This window comes from Phoenix dactylifera, unplaced genomic scaffold (assembly GCF_009389715.1).
Source record: "Phoenix dactylifera cultivar Barhee BC4 unplaced genomic scaffold, palm_55x_up_171113_PBpolish2nd_filt_p 000178F, whole genome shotgun sequence".
NCBI lineage: Eukaryota > Viridiplantae > Streptophyta > Magnoliopsida > Arecales > Arecaceae > Phoenix > Phoenix dactylifera.
The window spans coordinates 33,022-48,659 of record NW_024067711.1 but is presented as its reverse complement, the minus strand read 5'-3'; the positions used below and the strand labels follow the sequence as shown (position 1 = coordinate 48,659).

Genomic DNA, 15,638 nt, shown 5'->3' with positions numbered 1-15,638 from the left:
ATTGGATTAGGACTCCTAGAGTCCTAATTAAATAAGGACTCCTTATTAGATTAGGTTAAAGCATCCTAATTGCAAAAGGACTCCTAATTAGATTAGGATTGATGAATCCTAATTACAATAGGACATCTTATTAGATAAGGATCAAGAGTCCTATAGTCCAAATTGAGTTATGATTGGATTGAGCCACCTAATTCTCCTTAGAGGAGGATTCACGCACAAAATAAAAGGAGGGGCGTGCGCCCCTCACTATTTTATTTTATTTTTGGATTTTTTTTGGGGTGTGCATGAGAGGAAGCCCTAGGGGCTTTGGGGGCAAATCTGGATCGTAAGAAAAGGAAAGAAAAAAAATAAAAAGGGCCGACGGCTCTCTTTTTCTTTCTCTTGGGGCGTGCGGCCTCCCTTCCCTTCTCTTGGGCGTGGCCTCCTCTTCTTCCCTCTCTCCTTTTCCTCTTGGGAGCAATCAAGAGTTGATTGTTCAAGAGGATTTCAGCCATCAAAAGCGATCTCTGCAAGGGAGCTAGCACCCCGGTGAGATCTACGCGCTTGGATCAATCTACATCCTCGTGTGGATACCCGTAGAGGCTGGACACGTGTGCGGCTTCAAGCGAGCCTTTCAATATTACAACGATCATCAGATTGCGGTGAACATCTATCCGTACAAGGTGAAGATCTGATCTTATTTAAAGTAATTAATCCTAATCTATCTACGAACGGTTTTAAAATACGTTCATGCGATGAACGGATCCGTGGATGCTTCTTCCGTTGCGGATCTGATTTTCTGCGTCATGCACGGCATCCCAACAGTAGTATCAGAGCCATGGTTGCGTAGATTAAGATTAGGATTAATGGTTAAAGGCATGATAGTTCTGAAAATTTAAAGATTATGCTTGCTGTATTTTTCTGCATGCAGAATTTTCAGGTTGCTGATTTTTATGCATATAGATTAATGATTCTATTGCTATATTAATGAGATTACAAGTAATTAGAATCATGTCTTGCATGATCAGCAACTCATATGATGACATAATCTATTAAATATTCAGATCTGTAATTTTAATTAATGCATGAGATGCATGTGGTGATAATCATGGATGGACCCTTTACATGTGCTGAAATATTCTGTGATGTTATGTGATGACATGTAATTCAGAAATTCAGATGCCTGCGTGCATCTTATATTGATGTATTAAAGACATGCGAGTCTAATAAAAAAGGGAATGTAACTATTGTTTTAATAGCATAGTTTTCTAGAATGTAATTTGTGATGTATTTGCACGTCAATGGTTGATCGATGCATACCTCTACAAGCGCGAATTGCGTGGATTAAGATCAAGAGTTGATTGGAGATGGATTAAGAAGTTGATCGCGATTGGATTAAGGGTGGTCAAGATCGAATTAAGAGTTGAAGACGATCTAACTAATTGACGTGCATGTGCTTGTTTTATGACCCTCATCTTGGATTCATGAACATCATCAGTTGTTTTATATTTATTTTTAGCGGGTTGATTATTATTTGCATAAGATGTAAATAATTAAAATGATGAAAGAGATCTAAATTAAATCTCCTTGAATAAATATTAAGTCTAGCGGTCTTCCACCGTAGTAGAGCTGCTAACGTCTTTTCGATGATGACTCGTCTCGGCTGGTTACAGTAGTCAGTTGCATCGGGGGGCAGGACCTCTCTATTAGCATGAGATGTTGCGGGGTAAAGATGGGGTTGGGCCCAATAACTGTTAGGTGAAGGACCCAATGACAGCTTTGTTTCTGCGGATATACGGTGGGTTTGACTTAAATAGGGAATGGAACCAATAACTGTTAGGTGAGGCCTTCATGACTTAGAGACCGGATAGCGCTGCAACTTGCTTGAGAAGCATTGTACAAGAGTTGTACATTCATCCTTTTATGTGTCGCCAATAACTGTTAGGTGAGGTGGCATGTAAATCGATGAGACCGCAGTACCCACTTGAAATCCTAGTCGCGAAGGGTTTCCGTTTCTCTACCTGAGGAGTGTGAAAGATTCGAGAAAATAGTTGGAGGTGTATTTGTTTTAAAAGATCCTAAAATAAATTAAGATCAAGTACAAAATCTAACTAGAATATTTACTCTCTACAGATCACAATGTCAGCTTCTAACCCTTTGATCCGAATTCTCGAGACCAACCATCTGATCGAAAGCAATTATAAAGACTGGTTAAGAAACTTGAAAATTGTTTTGAGTTGCGAGAAAATAGGCTATGTACTCGACAATGATATTTCCACGTTACCAGCACGTCCGACCACTGATCAGCATGCTACACATGATAAGTGGACGGATGATGACATGTTCTAAGACTTCCGATGCTTCTAGAATTACCAAACTTTATTTTGACGAAGTCGTTAGACTCCATGGCCTATCCAAATCTATTGTGTCTGATAAGGATGTTAAATTCATGAGCTATTTTTGGAAAATCCTTTGGTACATGATGGGCGCCAAACTGAAATTTTTTTCTGCCTATTATCCTCAAACTGATGGCTAGACTGAAGTTATCAATCGTAGTCTTGGAAACCCGTTGAGATATCTGGTAGGTAAACATGCTAGGATCTGGAATTTAGTGTTACCGACAGTTGAGTTTGCATATAATAGTTCGGTCAATAAGTCCATAAGCATGAGTCCATTCAATGTGGTGCATGGTTACAAACCTAGATAGCCCATAGACCTGATTTTCATGTCTCATCAGCATGGAATATTTGAGTTTGCACAGTCATTTGCATCGCATCTGCATTCATTGCATCAAGAAATCAGCAAATGCATTTACTTTAATAACTTAAAATATAAATTTCTTGCTGATTTGCGCAGACATTCTCGCGAGCTAAGTGTAGGAGACTGTCATGGTAAGAATTAGGCCTGAACGACTTTCTTCGGAAACGTTCAAGAAGTTGCATGCTCGTAGTGCGGGACCGTTCAAGGTCCTAAAGAAAATCAGTTCGAATGCTTATGTTGTGGATCTTTCTGAGGATTATGGGATTAGTGCGACATTTAATATTGAAGATTTAGTCTCCTACAAAAAGACAACATTTATTCCTTCTGACTTCTTTGTTGACACACCTGTCCTCGTTGATCACCCTGACCCGTTACTTGTTGTTGAGCTGCCACCCCCAAAATATCATGTGCGTAGAGTTGCAGCGCCTTGACCTTGGCCTTCTAGAGTAGTATGATAGCCGGCCAGACCTGCACTCGACGAGGTCGAGTTTTTTCCACTTGGAAGGAATTGATGGGGCCATCAGAGCCATTCAGTCAGATGATCGAGCCATCAGAGCCACTCACTCGCGTTCGCACCGAGGATTGACATCATTGTGGCTGGAAGATAATCTTGAGCCACTATCCTGGGTCGGGCCCTGGATTGGGTCCAATCGAGTTTGCGTCATTTTTATTTTATTGCATTATTAGTTACTTGAGTCAATTTGGTTAGTTATTGGGTCAAGTGATTAGATCAATTGATCAATGTAAAGGCCTAATTATAAAGGTCAATTTGGCATTTACTAAAGCCACCTCACGAAGTAGCTTGGCAAAACCTCGGGTCCTCATCAAGCGAGGGACATTGACCGACTCCTGCACCTCGTTCAGCATGACAAGAAAAAGGCTCAATGTTTTCTTTTTCGGTGACTTCCATCATGTCGAAAAGCTCCACGAATCTGTCGAATTCACAAAAAGAAGAATTGACCCAAGGTCCGGCGTACCGGTCCGGCTCGGCGTACCGGTGGCCGGCCGGACCGGTACGGTACCGGTCCGGACCGGTACGGTACTGGCCGGGCTCCGCGAGCTAGACTTTTTTTTTTTAATGTTGTCTCTGTTGGATCTTAAATTAAGTGAAAATTGATGTTTTTTTATTACTTTTTTCATGATTTTTGATATTTTCATATTTAAATTTAGGGTTGAAATTTGAAACATATATGATGCATGATTGCATGTTATGTTTTCCTCCCGTTCCAAATGATAAAATCATACACATAAAATATCTTCAAATTAAGATACAATCATTTACATACATTTAAAGTACTCTAGGATATCTAAAATCGGAACGAGTGCCGATGGCTCTCGTAGATATCTGGATCATAAGTATAATCAGGAGGAGGCAAATCAACCCAATCAGAAGGAACGCGCGCCAGGTTATAAGAACTGTCGGATCTCTCGCTCACGCTCTGGCTCTGAGAGGTGTCCTCTGATTGTGTAGGGGCCCATCCAAATATGGCGGAAGCAAAATCCAATGCACCATATCCGTATTCGTCAGGCTGAGGCTGTGGATAATAGAATCCGTATCCGTATGTTGTCGGATCTGCAGTCGTATCCTGTCTTCCTGAACGACCTCGAGGAGCCCGTCTTCTATATCCAATAATATCCTCACGATCTCTATCAGGTGGTCGACCGTGGTCCGTATCCTGTGTAGCACCCATAAATTGGGACTCACCGGTGAAATAAAGACCACCCTCTGGCTGTGTCTCATGAGTACCATACTGTCCTCCGCTCCCTCCATGGCTAGAAGATCCATCACCACCAGAACCTTCATCGCTGCTAGTCCAAGTCTCTTCCTCGACACTCTCCATTGGGATTCTTTGTTTTCCTTTCCTGGCCCTCTCTGTCTGGCTCCCCTGTGCCTGCGGCTGATCAGCTCTGGGAGTGCGTGGAATATTGCGCTCAGCCCATTGCTTTGGATCGACCCCAGCTTCGGTGGCTATGAAGGTAGCTGGTCGTGGAGGCGATCCTGGCTCGTCAAGCTCGGGCTCCTGCTGCTGGCCTACAAGCCAGCCGAGTAGTGGATCATCGTCATCAGCGGTGAAGGACCCGTAAATCGGATCTGTATACTTGAGCTCCACTTCCTCCTGGATGCACTTTAGCTTCAACCGCAAATTGTAATGCACATAAACAAGGTCGTTGAGGCGCTTTTGCGTCAAACGGTTTCTTTGTTTGCTGTGGATAAGGGCGAAGGTGGACCAATTGCGCTCACATCCACTAGAGGAGACTGTTTGGGAGAGGATCCGGATAGCTATCCGCTTTAGATTTCTCGCGGATCCGCCAAAATGCACCCACCATTCAGCTGCAAAAATATTTATGAAAATTACATATATGATAGTTCCATAATAGTAACTAAGTAACACCAGGTGAATGTTTTCCTGATGTGTCACGTACCTGGATTCATATTGTGTTTGCTGACGACAGCCGCTCGTTGGCCAAAACTGTAGCTGCCCTCTCTAAATAATTTGCTCTGTGAAAAATAAGCATAAGAAAACCATGTTAATAATTGAAGATGCTGATATACTTACACATGCTAGTAATTACTAAATCATAATTACCTCTTCAAGACATAGGGCCGCTTTTTCTAGATCTGCCTCCATCTTGTAAATCACATTACGCAAAGCATCCAGAAGTGTTTCATCCATACCAATTCCATCTATGCTGTACTGAAATCGGGGGTTTAGGTAGTATGCTGCACATATACGAGACTATCTTAGCATAATTATATAATTATATCCATCACTATAATTGTCACTATAATTATATCTTAGTTTACCTGCTAGATGTAATTCCGTACCCATTTGCGCTCCCCACCGTTGCTCAATGATGTTGATGTATGACCGGCCATGTGCTGGATCTGCCTCCATAATCTGATCCTTTGCCTTGACCATCATGTGATACAAAAACCCCATCTGGGGGTAGATCTCGCTATCTACGGCCCGCAGCACTTCATATAATGGTTTGATAGCCTTGACTATTGTAGTAGCCCGCTGCCAGAATGGCTGTCTCGTCACCAAGTCTTCTATCTTGCTTCCTTCAGTGCCGGCATAAGAATATCTACTATCATACCACTCGGGACTGGCAAAATCTGACGTAGGGCTCCTCTCTTCTCGAGTATGCTATCAAGTGCGATGAAGTTGGTAGCAAACCGTGTGACTCCTGGTCTCAGAATCTCTCTCCCTGCATACTTTCTCATCAATGAAAGAACCCAGTTATGGTTATAAATATACCTCGTAATGCGTTGGGCTGTCTCCACCGTTTGTTGCACCCTACGGATCTTTCCAATGTCCATCAACATAAGATCGATACAATGTGCAGCACATGGGGTCCAGAAAATATATGGCCGCCGCTCCATCAAGACCTGCCCGGCAGCCTTATATTGCGGCCCATTATCAGTGACGACCTGCACGACATTCTCCTCTCCTACCAGATCAATCACATCCTCCATAAGTTTCAGCATGTACGAGGTGTTGTGCACATAAGCCGAAGCATCAATCGACTTGTGGAAGAAGGTCTTAGCATCACAGTATGTCAGGAAGTTGATGCTCCGCCTGGTCGGACCGGTCCAACCATCGCACATGATGGTTAGTCCATATATGGGTCACTTGCTCTTGTAGGAGTCAATCCAATTCTCCAGCTCCTCCTTATCATGCTTTGATGAATAACTAGATTCTAATTCACAAGGCTGACAATGTATTTATCATGCAAGTATATGGTGTGTGATTTTTCTTCTTTCTCTGTCTCTAGTTATGAATCTTCTATTTTTGATTTTTTTTTCTCTTTCTGCAATTTTGTTTTGTTTCAAACATTGAGTACAGAGTTAAATGGCTTGATGTAGTAATTATTTTGTCCTCTAGAGTGAAGTTGGTGAGATTGGGGCATCCTGCACGCTTACTACCACAGGTGTTGGAGAGTGCGCTTGATGCACAGGTACTGAATTCCATATTGCCTCCATAAAGTTTGTATTTTCATGGCAGGCAATTTATATGAGTGCTTCTTAACCATTTACATGGATGTGTACAAGGTCTAATGTGCCGGAACTAGGCCTGGCGGCATAGGTCGGTACGCCCCCGTATCGTTCCATGTCGGGCCCTACCAACACAGGACAGGAGGCGTTGGGGGAGAGGAGAACAGGAGAGACGAAAAGAGAGAGAGAGAGAAGGGGAAGAGAGGGAGAGAGAGAAGAGGGTGGCAGAGGCTGGCGGACCTCTCACGTCTTTCCTCTCCCTCTCCCTCCCTCCCTCCCTCGCTCTCTCTCTTTTCCTCTCTTTTCTTCTCCTTCTCCCCCTCCATCGACGGCTTTTTGTTTCGGTTGTTGGAATCATCCCGGTCTGCTATCTGCACGGCTTGGTACTTCCCGAACCATTCGGTTTGGGATAGTTCCGCTGACCATGGATGTGTATACAAAACTAATTATTTAGCTGCAAGCAAATAACATTTACAAAACTAATTATTTAGTTGTAAGCAGATAACATTATCCTTCTACTTAAAGGAATCTTGTTAACCTTGTTTAGATCATGGTTTTATATGAATGACACATTTCAACAATGTGCATGACAATTGGTTTGCAACTATCAGCTGGTATCTTGATCTATTTGGATGAAATACAATTTTATTATATTTTTGTGACTTACATTCTTACTTTCTTTCTATATAACCACGAATAGGTTTTACGAGGTGATAATTGTACCTTGGCAAATGACATTCGCAAGGAAATGAAGGTAACTTTCACAACTTCGTTTTATCGTACATCTTGTAAGATGATTTACTCCCTTCTTTGCTAAATTGTGTTAGTCTTTGAATCATAGATGTACCAAAGTCAGAATGATGACATGGACTTCCAACAGGGCTAAAATTTACTTTTCTATATATAGAGATTGTTCTTCATATGCTCCTTGTCCTGTTCCTCTTTTAATAGGCTTCTAGCTTCCTTTCCCAGGTATTGAATGGGAAGCTGCTGAAAGCCAAAGATAAGAACACAAAAAGGGATATCAGGAAAGAACTTAGGACCCTTGCCAGAGAAGAGAGGAAGAGACAACAGCTTGCAGTCACAGATGTTATAAAAAATGCAGACGTTGTGTTGACAACTTTGACTGGTGCATTTACTCGCAAACTAGAGAGCAGTGCATTTGATTTGGTTATAATTGATGAGGCTGCTCAGGCACTTGAGGTAGCATGCTGGATAGCTTTGCTAAAGGTCTGTTATCTCTTCTTGTTCATTTGTATCAATTCATCTATGTTTAGTGTTGATTTATTAAACTCCTGTTTCTTTCCTGTCTGTTTTACTATTTGAGCGACATGAATATGTTCACTTTCTTTTTTTGTTTAGGAAATCTTACTACGCATTCCTGTTTCTTTCTTTGTATATTGTTTCTCATGGTTCTCCTATGGGAAAGCTTTCTTTCCTGATTAGCGTTTGATGGAATTATATGATAAAAGGTCTGACAATTCGGTATGAGATTTAGGAACTGAAGAAAATAATTGAAGCTGGTCTTAGTGTACTTGTTAAAGTGGGAATGGGCCTTCAAAGCTGGAAATATGCATCTGTCAAGTTAGCTGACTGTTTTTCTTTGGAAACATCAAGTTTCTGTTATATTCAGAGCATAATAAAGCAAAGGACATTTCAGAATATTTTTGATTTCTGGAGGCAGTGTTATACTGTAGGGATGGTGGGCACGAGCTTGCTCTGCTATGTATCATCTCTTGTTGATCCATGTCAAGAAAAGAAATATTGTTATGAATAGATATTCATAGTATGGATGGAAGAGACCCATTGTATAAAGGTATGAATTCTTGTATTCTGTTGAAACTTGCTGACAGAGTACATCTAGAAGATGTGGTAAAGTATGGGTTGATTCTTTAATCTGTTAGTGTAGATGATTGGTGAAGAAGGGTTCACAGAGCCGACATCATATAGCTGAAATAAGATTTGATGGTTGTGATTATGGTTATCCTCGGTAGAAATTGTCTATGAAAATATTAACTATTGTGCTATGGGAAGAGTGTCCATCTTGGAAAAGATATACAGATATTTGGTCTAACGTAGGGATATCACAGCCTTCAAACTGTTGTACACAATCTAAGTCAAATGATTCAGGATTTCAAAAAAATTATCCGACCTGGGATGCTGATATAACTTGCACCATGTTGTGAAGCCCTGTTCCTATGTTCTGCTCAAAAGCTCTAGTTCTTCCTGAAGTCAGAACTGGCTAAATCCATTCAATATCAGCCACTTGAGTGATGGATTGGTATCATTCAGTATTGTCTGGACTATATCTTCTTTGTTGAGATGTTTCAGAACCTAGGCTGATTGAGACATAGAAACTAGAGGTTCCAAGATCTAACCTTCCCTGTAACTGATCAGTCATGGTTTAGCTTAATGTTAGTACCATCTCAAAATAGGTTAGTAAGGTCTTGTTTACATCAATATGTCTCCGTCAACTTAGACCTGCTGCATTGCATCTAAATGTTTCGTGTACTTCTGCTTACATGCTGTACTATTTTATGATGGGTTATAGAACTTGTGGCTGATCACTCATTTTTCTTATATGGATCATCGAAGTTATCTGATTCTGTTTCTTGCAGAAATAATAATTTGAATACAAAAGTAAAGTCGAGGGTGTCAACTGGCTGAGTTGGTAAAATCTTTTGTATCAATACAGGTCTAGGTTAGACCCTACACTCTTTCCGGTATTCGGGCAGTCTTCCACCTGTTTTAAACTCTGAGTTCTTGAAATAAAAATGAAAAAATTCAGATATGTGATGTCTTCATTCACTATATCAGGACATCACCAAACTTAATTAGCTATGGAAGACATATTTTGAAAGGTTGCATTAATAAGGACTGTTCAAAACATTGAATGAATAGTGATGCAGGAGCATTGAGCCCAATCACATTGGGCGTGAGGATCAAGTCCATTTGTTGTGGCGTGTCAAATCCCCTTTGAGTCCTAGTGTCCAATGCCCAAAATCCCATTGAGTCCTTGGCGTTGAGGAATCCTAGCATGAGTAGGAGTCTTGTGGTTGAATTAGTCAATGTTTGGAAGAGTCCAAGATTAGTAGGAGTCCTTGTTAAGATAGGAGTTTGATTTTTTTTTAAATTTTAGATTGTAGGAGTCCTATTTTGTCCCAACCCTATATAAAGGAGAGGTTGAAGAATAAAATTCAGAGATTAATTCATTGAGTTCGAGTTCCTTTCATGTGAGAAGAGAGATTCTTCTTTCCTTGGTGCGACGCCAAGAAGTGGCTGAAGGGATAGGTGAGATGCCAACTCCCTTTTATGCCAACCCTTGGATTGAATGAGGGTGAGACTCTCTCATTCAAGTCCATAGTTATCCAATCTTATCTCACACCATACCTTGCTCGCGCCCACCTAGAGTTCTAGTCTCATTAGAACTCCTAAACCTCCTTTCATGCCTCCAAGTCTCATGCGCAAACCCAAATCAACTTGGGGTCCAACCAAAGTCCATCTGCCCTTAACACTTCAAGCCCAAACCCCCAATTTGGCCACATCACATTGAGCTCAATTGAACCCATTAGCCATCCCCTTCCTCTACCTCCCTTCCATTCGCAAAAAGCCCTAGCCACCACTGAAGAAGAAAAAAAAGAGAGAGATCAACCACCATCATCTGAGTTTCAGCAAGCACCCATCTCCATCTGCGTCAAGTGGTATTAGTGCAAAGATCCTTGATCACCATGAGTACCCGCAGCGGCCGCCCCTACAACAACGGGAGGAAACGTGCTGAGGAGATGGCTGAACTTCTCCATCAGATGGTCGCCTTGAACCAAAAGATGGAGGCCATTTGGGAGCGTGTTTTCCTCGAGCCAAACAACTATGAAGATGACCTTGGCGCCTATGAACACCCAGAAAATTTAGAAGCGCCACGAGGAGATCCTAACACCGAGATCCATTCTCCTAGGGGTCTTCCACCCCAACGCCACCCAAGGGGTCCTCGAATACCTCCCGCAATCAATCCTCGCATGGGAATTAATTTTGGGAATCCATATTGGCAGCAACAACAGCGGGAGCATGACGACTTCGATGATGCATCAAAATGGGTACGTATCAATGTTTTTGATTACAGCGGAAGCATGGATCCGAGCCCCTTTCAGAATTGGCTGATATTCCTCGAAGATTACTTCCAATGGTACAACATGACCAGCGAATGAAAAGTTCGATTTGTGAAGATGAAGCGGAAGGGCCAAGCGCGTGTTTGATGGTACAGCATGGAGGAAAAGCTTCATCACCTTCGTCAGCCTCCTATCACCGATTAGGAAGACATGAAACTTCGATTGAAAGAGAAGTTTCTTCCCCTTGATTATGAAAAGACTCTTCGAAGATCTTTTGAAGCACCACCAAGGAAGTTCATTTGTGCAGGTCTACATCACCCAATTCTATGAATCGACGATCCACAGCAATGTTACGGAGATGGAGCGATAAGCTTTAGCTCGGTACCGATCCGGACTGATGGAGGACATCCAAAGAGAGTTGGTATCAACTCGCTTTTTGCGTGGAGGCATAGCTGCAACAACGCCGCCCTGCCAATTCATCAGTTGGGCGACAACCTCTAGAATGCAGCACCAAATGCACTTCTTTCCCTCGGGTAACCTCACTTTTATGAGATCTGATACATTTGCAAATAGGGGTCCAAATATGGAGCGAGGAGTAGCAAGGTCCAGCGAAAAAGAAAAGGGACCTATGGCGCAAAGAGGGAGCCAATCCGAATGCTACAAGTGTGGTGGATGAGGGCACTTCGCCGTCGTTTGCCCTACTATAGACCAGCGCTTTGCATTGGTGTGTGAAGAGGAGGAATGCAACAAAGAAGAGGCACCTGCGTTGGAGCTAGAAGGTTTAGATTTGCCCGTTTGCGTTGTTCGCAGGATCTTTATGGCTAGCAAACAAGAGGTGATGCGGATACCAGTGCCAGATTGCTCATCACTCGGGTCTACAGTTGCCGCAGGAGGATGGTTCAGCCAGTTTCATTATGGTTGGAGTGATTTTATTTTATTTGGGCTTATTAGGGTATTTTGTTATTTGATAGCCTTTCGGGCTTATTTTGATATTTTGTTATCATTGAGGGTTTTGTGAGATTAGTTTTTTTTAGGGATCTTTTTGCACCTTTTAGGTTTTATAAATATGTTGGACCGTATATCGTTTAGGGTATGCTATGAATGAAATTGTGATTCCTTTCTTTTAGCTCCGGCGTGAATCCCTAAGCAGAGCTAGGTGCGAAGCCTAGTTTTTTCTTCCTCCTCTCCTTCTCAATTTCTTCTCTTTCTTTCCTTCCCTACTGTTCGGCATCAGCATTGGTATCAGAGCAAAGAAAACAAAACACCTTTCTAGGCTGCTGTGGCTTTGGCCTTCACGTGAGGGCTCAGACTTTACATGATTTGGGCGTCGACCCCCTCAGCCGAGAAAGGGTCCCGATCCCTCTTTTTGAAGCCGTACTGCCAAATCCTCCGTGGCCGTCCCGTGGAGATCAAGCCTCATACGGAAGCAGCAACAAAAAAACAACTCTTCTTCCTGTGGACAGCCGCAATTTCCTTTCTTCTCCCCACGACCCAATGGAGAAGACCGCCGCCACGGCCTGATCTCTGGCCGCAGCCGCCACCCGAGGCCAGGTCCGAGAAAAGGAGCATCCCATGTCCGCGACCGCTTCGTTGCCGCTTGCGCCTTCGCACTCGACCACCACCGCAGGGCAGGTAACCCTTCCCCTCAAAGCCCATAAAGGATCTGGGCCCTTAGTGGGTTAGTGGTGCGGCTAGGCCCGCTAACTCGAATCCAGTTGGGTTTTAAAAAAAAAGAGATCCCTTTCCCCGTGGACAGTCCCTGTTTCTCCCTCCCCTTCCCCCTGTCAGACGTCTCCAATGCCGTCGCGAGGTCCGCTGCCCCTCACGCTGCCCCTCACTTCAACCACGTGGCCCTCGATCTGAAGGAGGGAACCCCTTGGCCACGTCCCTATCGCCACCGTTCGTGGCTGGATCCGGAAGAGGAGCACTGCCGCCCCTCTCCGTTGCCGCCCCACCGCCTCCAACCGCCGCCGTGCCCCACATGCCGATCGCCGCAGAAGCCGGTATGGCCAACAACAGCAACCCGCGAAGGAGAAGGCCTAGCGGGTACGTATTGGTTGAGCAGAGCGGGTCGTGCCCATTAACTCAAACCCACTCAATAAAAAAAGAAAAAAAAAGAAAAAACAAAAGAAAAAAAAAGAGTGCACGTGATGGACCAATAACGGGTTATCGGAGCGGACGCGCCATATAACCCGAATCCTAACGGATCCGAGTTACAAAAAAATCCTTACCTATTCATCTTCTTCCTCCGATCACCTGCAACATCACCGCCACCTCCACCTTCCTCCGATTGCACGCAGCACCACCGCCGCCTCCACCTCGCCGGCACCACCTCTACCTTCTCTTTCCCTTCGCTCACCGCCTGATTATGCCCAAAGAATAAAGCGGCTATTGAAGTATGGATTGGGGTGTTGATTCCACTAGAAGGTAGAAACACTAAAAGAAACTACAAAACTAAGAAAAAATATCAAAGCAGTAAAACATAATGTGAATGTTTAACAGTAAATTGATAATCAGATTGTAGTAGTAAAAAGATGTGACTAGAATTAATGGCAGCAAAGCATCGGAAATTCCTCACTTGAATCACGTAATTTCATTCATATTTGATCCATTGGATAACTCAATTAGAGATCATAGCATCAGATTCTCTAATCGGAAGATATAGCATCACAATCAAAATATTTAGTGGTAATTTTAAGAAATCATTCTCTTTTAAAATCAAGGATTGTTATCCTATTAGATTCGGATTCAAAGACAAAAATATACCCAATGGCAATATTTCAACAGAGAATCATACTAACTAGATAAACAATCAAATCTGGACATAATCAAGCACCTCAATAATTTTATAGAAAAAGACGGTTGAATCTATTGAAGGAATTAGTTCAAGATTATCCCAACACAAGAAAAGATCTATTGATGAGAGATAATAAACAAGAATTTTATCAATATGAGAATCTACTACATATATTAAATATAACTAAAACTACCATCATCCAAGCAAGTTCATTTTTATCTTCACCAAAGAATTAGCTCTCCATGAATTTGTGGCTCCTCTTCATGATTTCTTTGCAATGCGACCTTTTTCTTCTCAGAACGGCGAGCTCCCCCCAAGTATATATAGGGTTTAAGGACTAAAAACCCTAGGAAACACGGCTTAGACACACTTGCATGCATTTTTCCGACTTTATCCTCGAGCACCAACATCAGCATGAAGTTTGGAAGGCTCTCCAGATCACATCCGATCTCCAAATTTCACATTCTTACAGTCATTGGAAAGCTCTAGAAGTCTAGTTTCCAACAAAATTTGAATCAGCTCAATTAGACTTTTGTAGCTCCCGAAATCATCAAAATACTACACAAAGGTCCAATTTATCAGGGCCCAGGCTGGAGGTTTAGGGAAACCTAATTTTGCAACCTCATAACGTTTTCTCCGGAGCTCCAATTGACTTGATTCTTGATGCATATGAAACCTCAACATGTCTATTTCATCTCCATAACTCCATTCCTACAATAAAATCACCAAAATCAATTAAGACTTGGACATTTTGTGAAGTAAAGTTCAGATTAGAAAGATATTATAAAAATGCCCAAATCATGCTTAAGTCTTAACAATTTAGCCTAAAGTGGTAGTGTTAAAATGTACATTTTCATGCACCTATCACCGCCCGAACCCATTGCCACCCCTTCAAGGGTCCCGACGACCCAATCACCACCTCCGCGGCCACTCGTAGTGCCTCTTTGCTTTGCCACCTCCATTGCCGCTTTCGCCTCTGCCAGCGCCGCTTCTATCTCCGCCCTGCCTCCCTCGTCACAGTTGCCTCCACCACACCCTCCACACCAAACTAACACCCTGTTCCCCCCGTTTCATCGGGCCAAAACCACAGAACACATCCCGCCCCTCCCACAGCTCAATAGGCCCGATCCACACCACCTCCAGCATGTCCACCGGCCCAAGCCACCCCCACTACCCCTTCTTCAATTTAAGGGCCCAACAGGCCTTGTCTTATACAGATCCACACCCCCCCTTCTAGCCTCCTAATTTGAGGCCCAGCAGGTCCATCAGGCCAATTACACACCGATCCACACAACACCGCCCCTCCTATAGTTCGCAGGCCACTCAGGCCCCACGAGTTCCTGAGATTAGACCTGTCGAGTTGCTGTGATTAGACCCGATTCACGCCATTCGACGAGCCTACTTGCTGCGCCGCGCTTCTGGTCATTCTCCAGCCTAGGTCAAGTTTCTTCCCTTACTGCAAAATGTTTTTGTTCGTCTACATTCAGCCTAGGTCGAGAAACTCGTGTGCTGTATTGAGTTATCTTGCTGTGAACTTACCATATACATCCCAAACAATTCTAAAATCCTTGTAGTGGCCCATCTTTGCTATTAATTGTAGGGCTGCCTAATCTTTGGGAGTTCTTCGAGGCTCCGTGATACTCGACAACACAGAATACTAGCACTATTTGACTGCAATTACTTGCTTGCACTTATTACGTGATCCCCTGCTTGATTTCATTTGCTACAGATTAGCTTTCCATTTATTTTAAGCATTTACATTAAGCTCTAGGCATTATTTTCATGCATTTAGTCTGCCTAGGAACCACCACTGTCTTAGCATTATAGGGCCACACACAACTTTGTAAACTCATTATATGCAGCTTCGTAGTGGTTATGTTGCAGCTAGAATCCCCAACTTGCCATGGATCCCAACATCGAAGCCTTGCTAAAGGCTGTCCGAGACTTGACTACAGTGTCCATCTAGGCCCATTCCCGATTAGACTCAATTGAGGCTTTCCTT

General features: G+C 43.1%; 1 protein-coding gene across 3 annotated transcripts in view; it reads left to right on the top strand.

Moving 5' to 3' along the window:
• LOC103720749 (DNA-binding protein SMUBP-2) overlaps positions 1–15,638 on the top strand; it is a 77,437-nt gene that overhangs the window by 38,251 nt on the left and 23,548 nt on the right. For 2 of the 3 annotated variants that reach the window (XM_039117076.1, XM_039117077.1), the window contains exons 8-10: positions 6,627–6,699; positions 7,437–7,490; positions 7,709–7,966. In XM_039117076.1, the coding sequence (XP_038973004.1) occupies positions 6,627–6,699; positions 7,437–7,490; positions 7,709–7,966 (385 nt within the window). The remainder of the gene's footprint in view (positions 1–6,626; positions 6,700–7,436; positions 7,491–7,708; positions 7,967–15,638) is intronic. The other variant, XM_039117078.1, reaches the window with a different exon arrangement.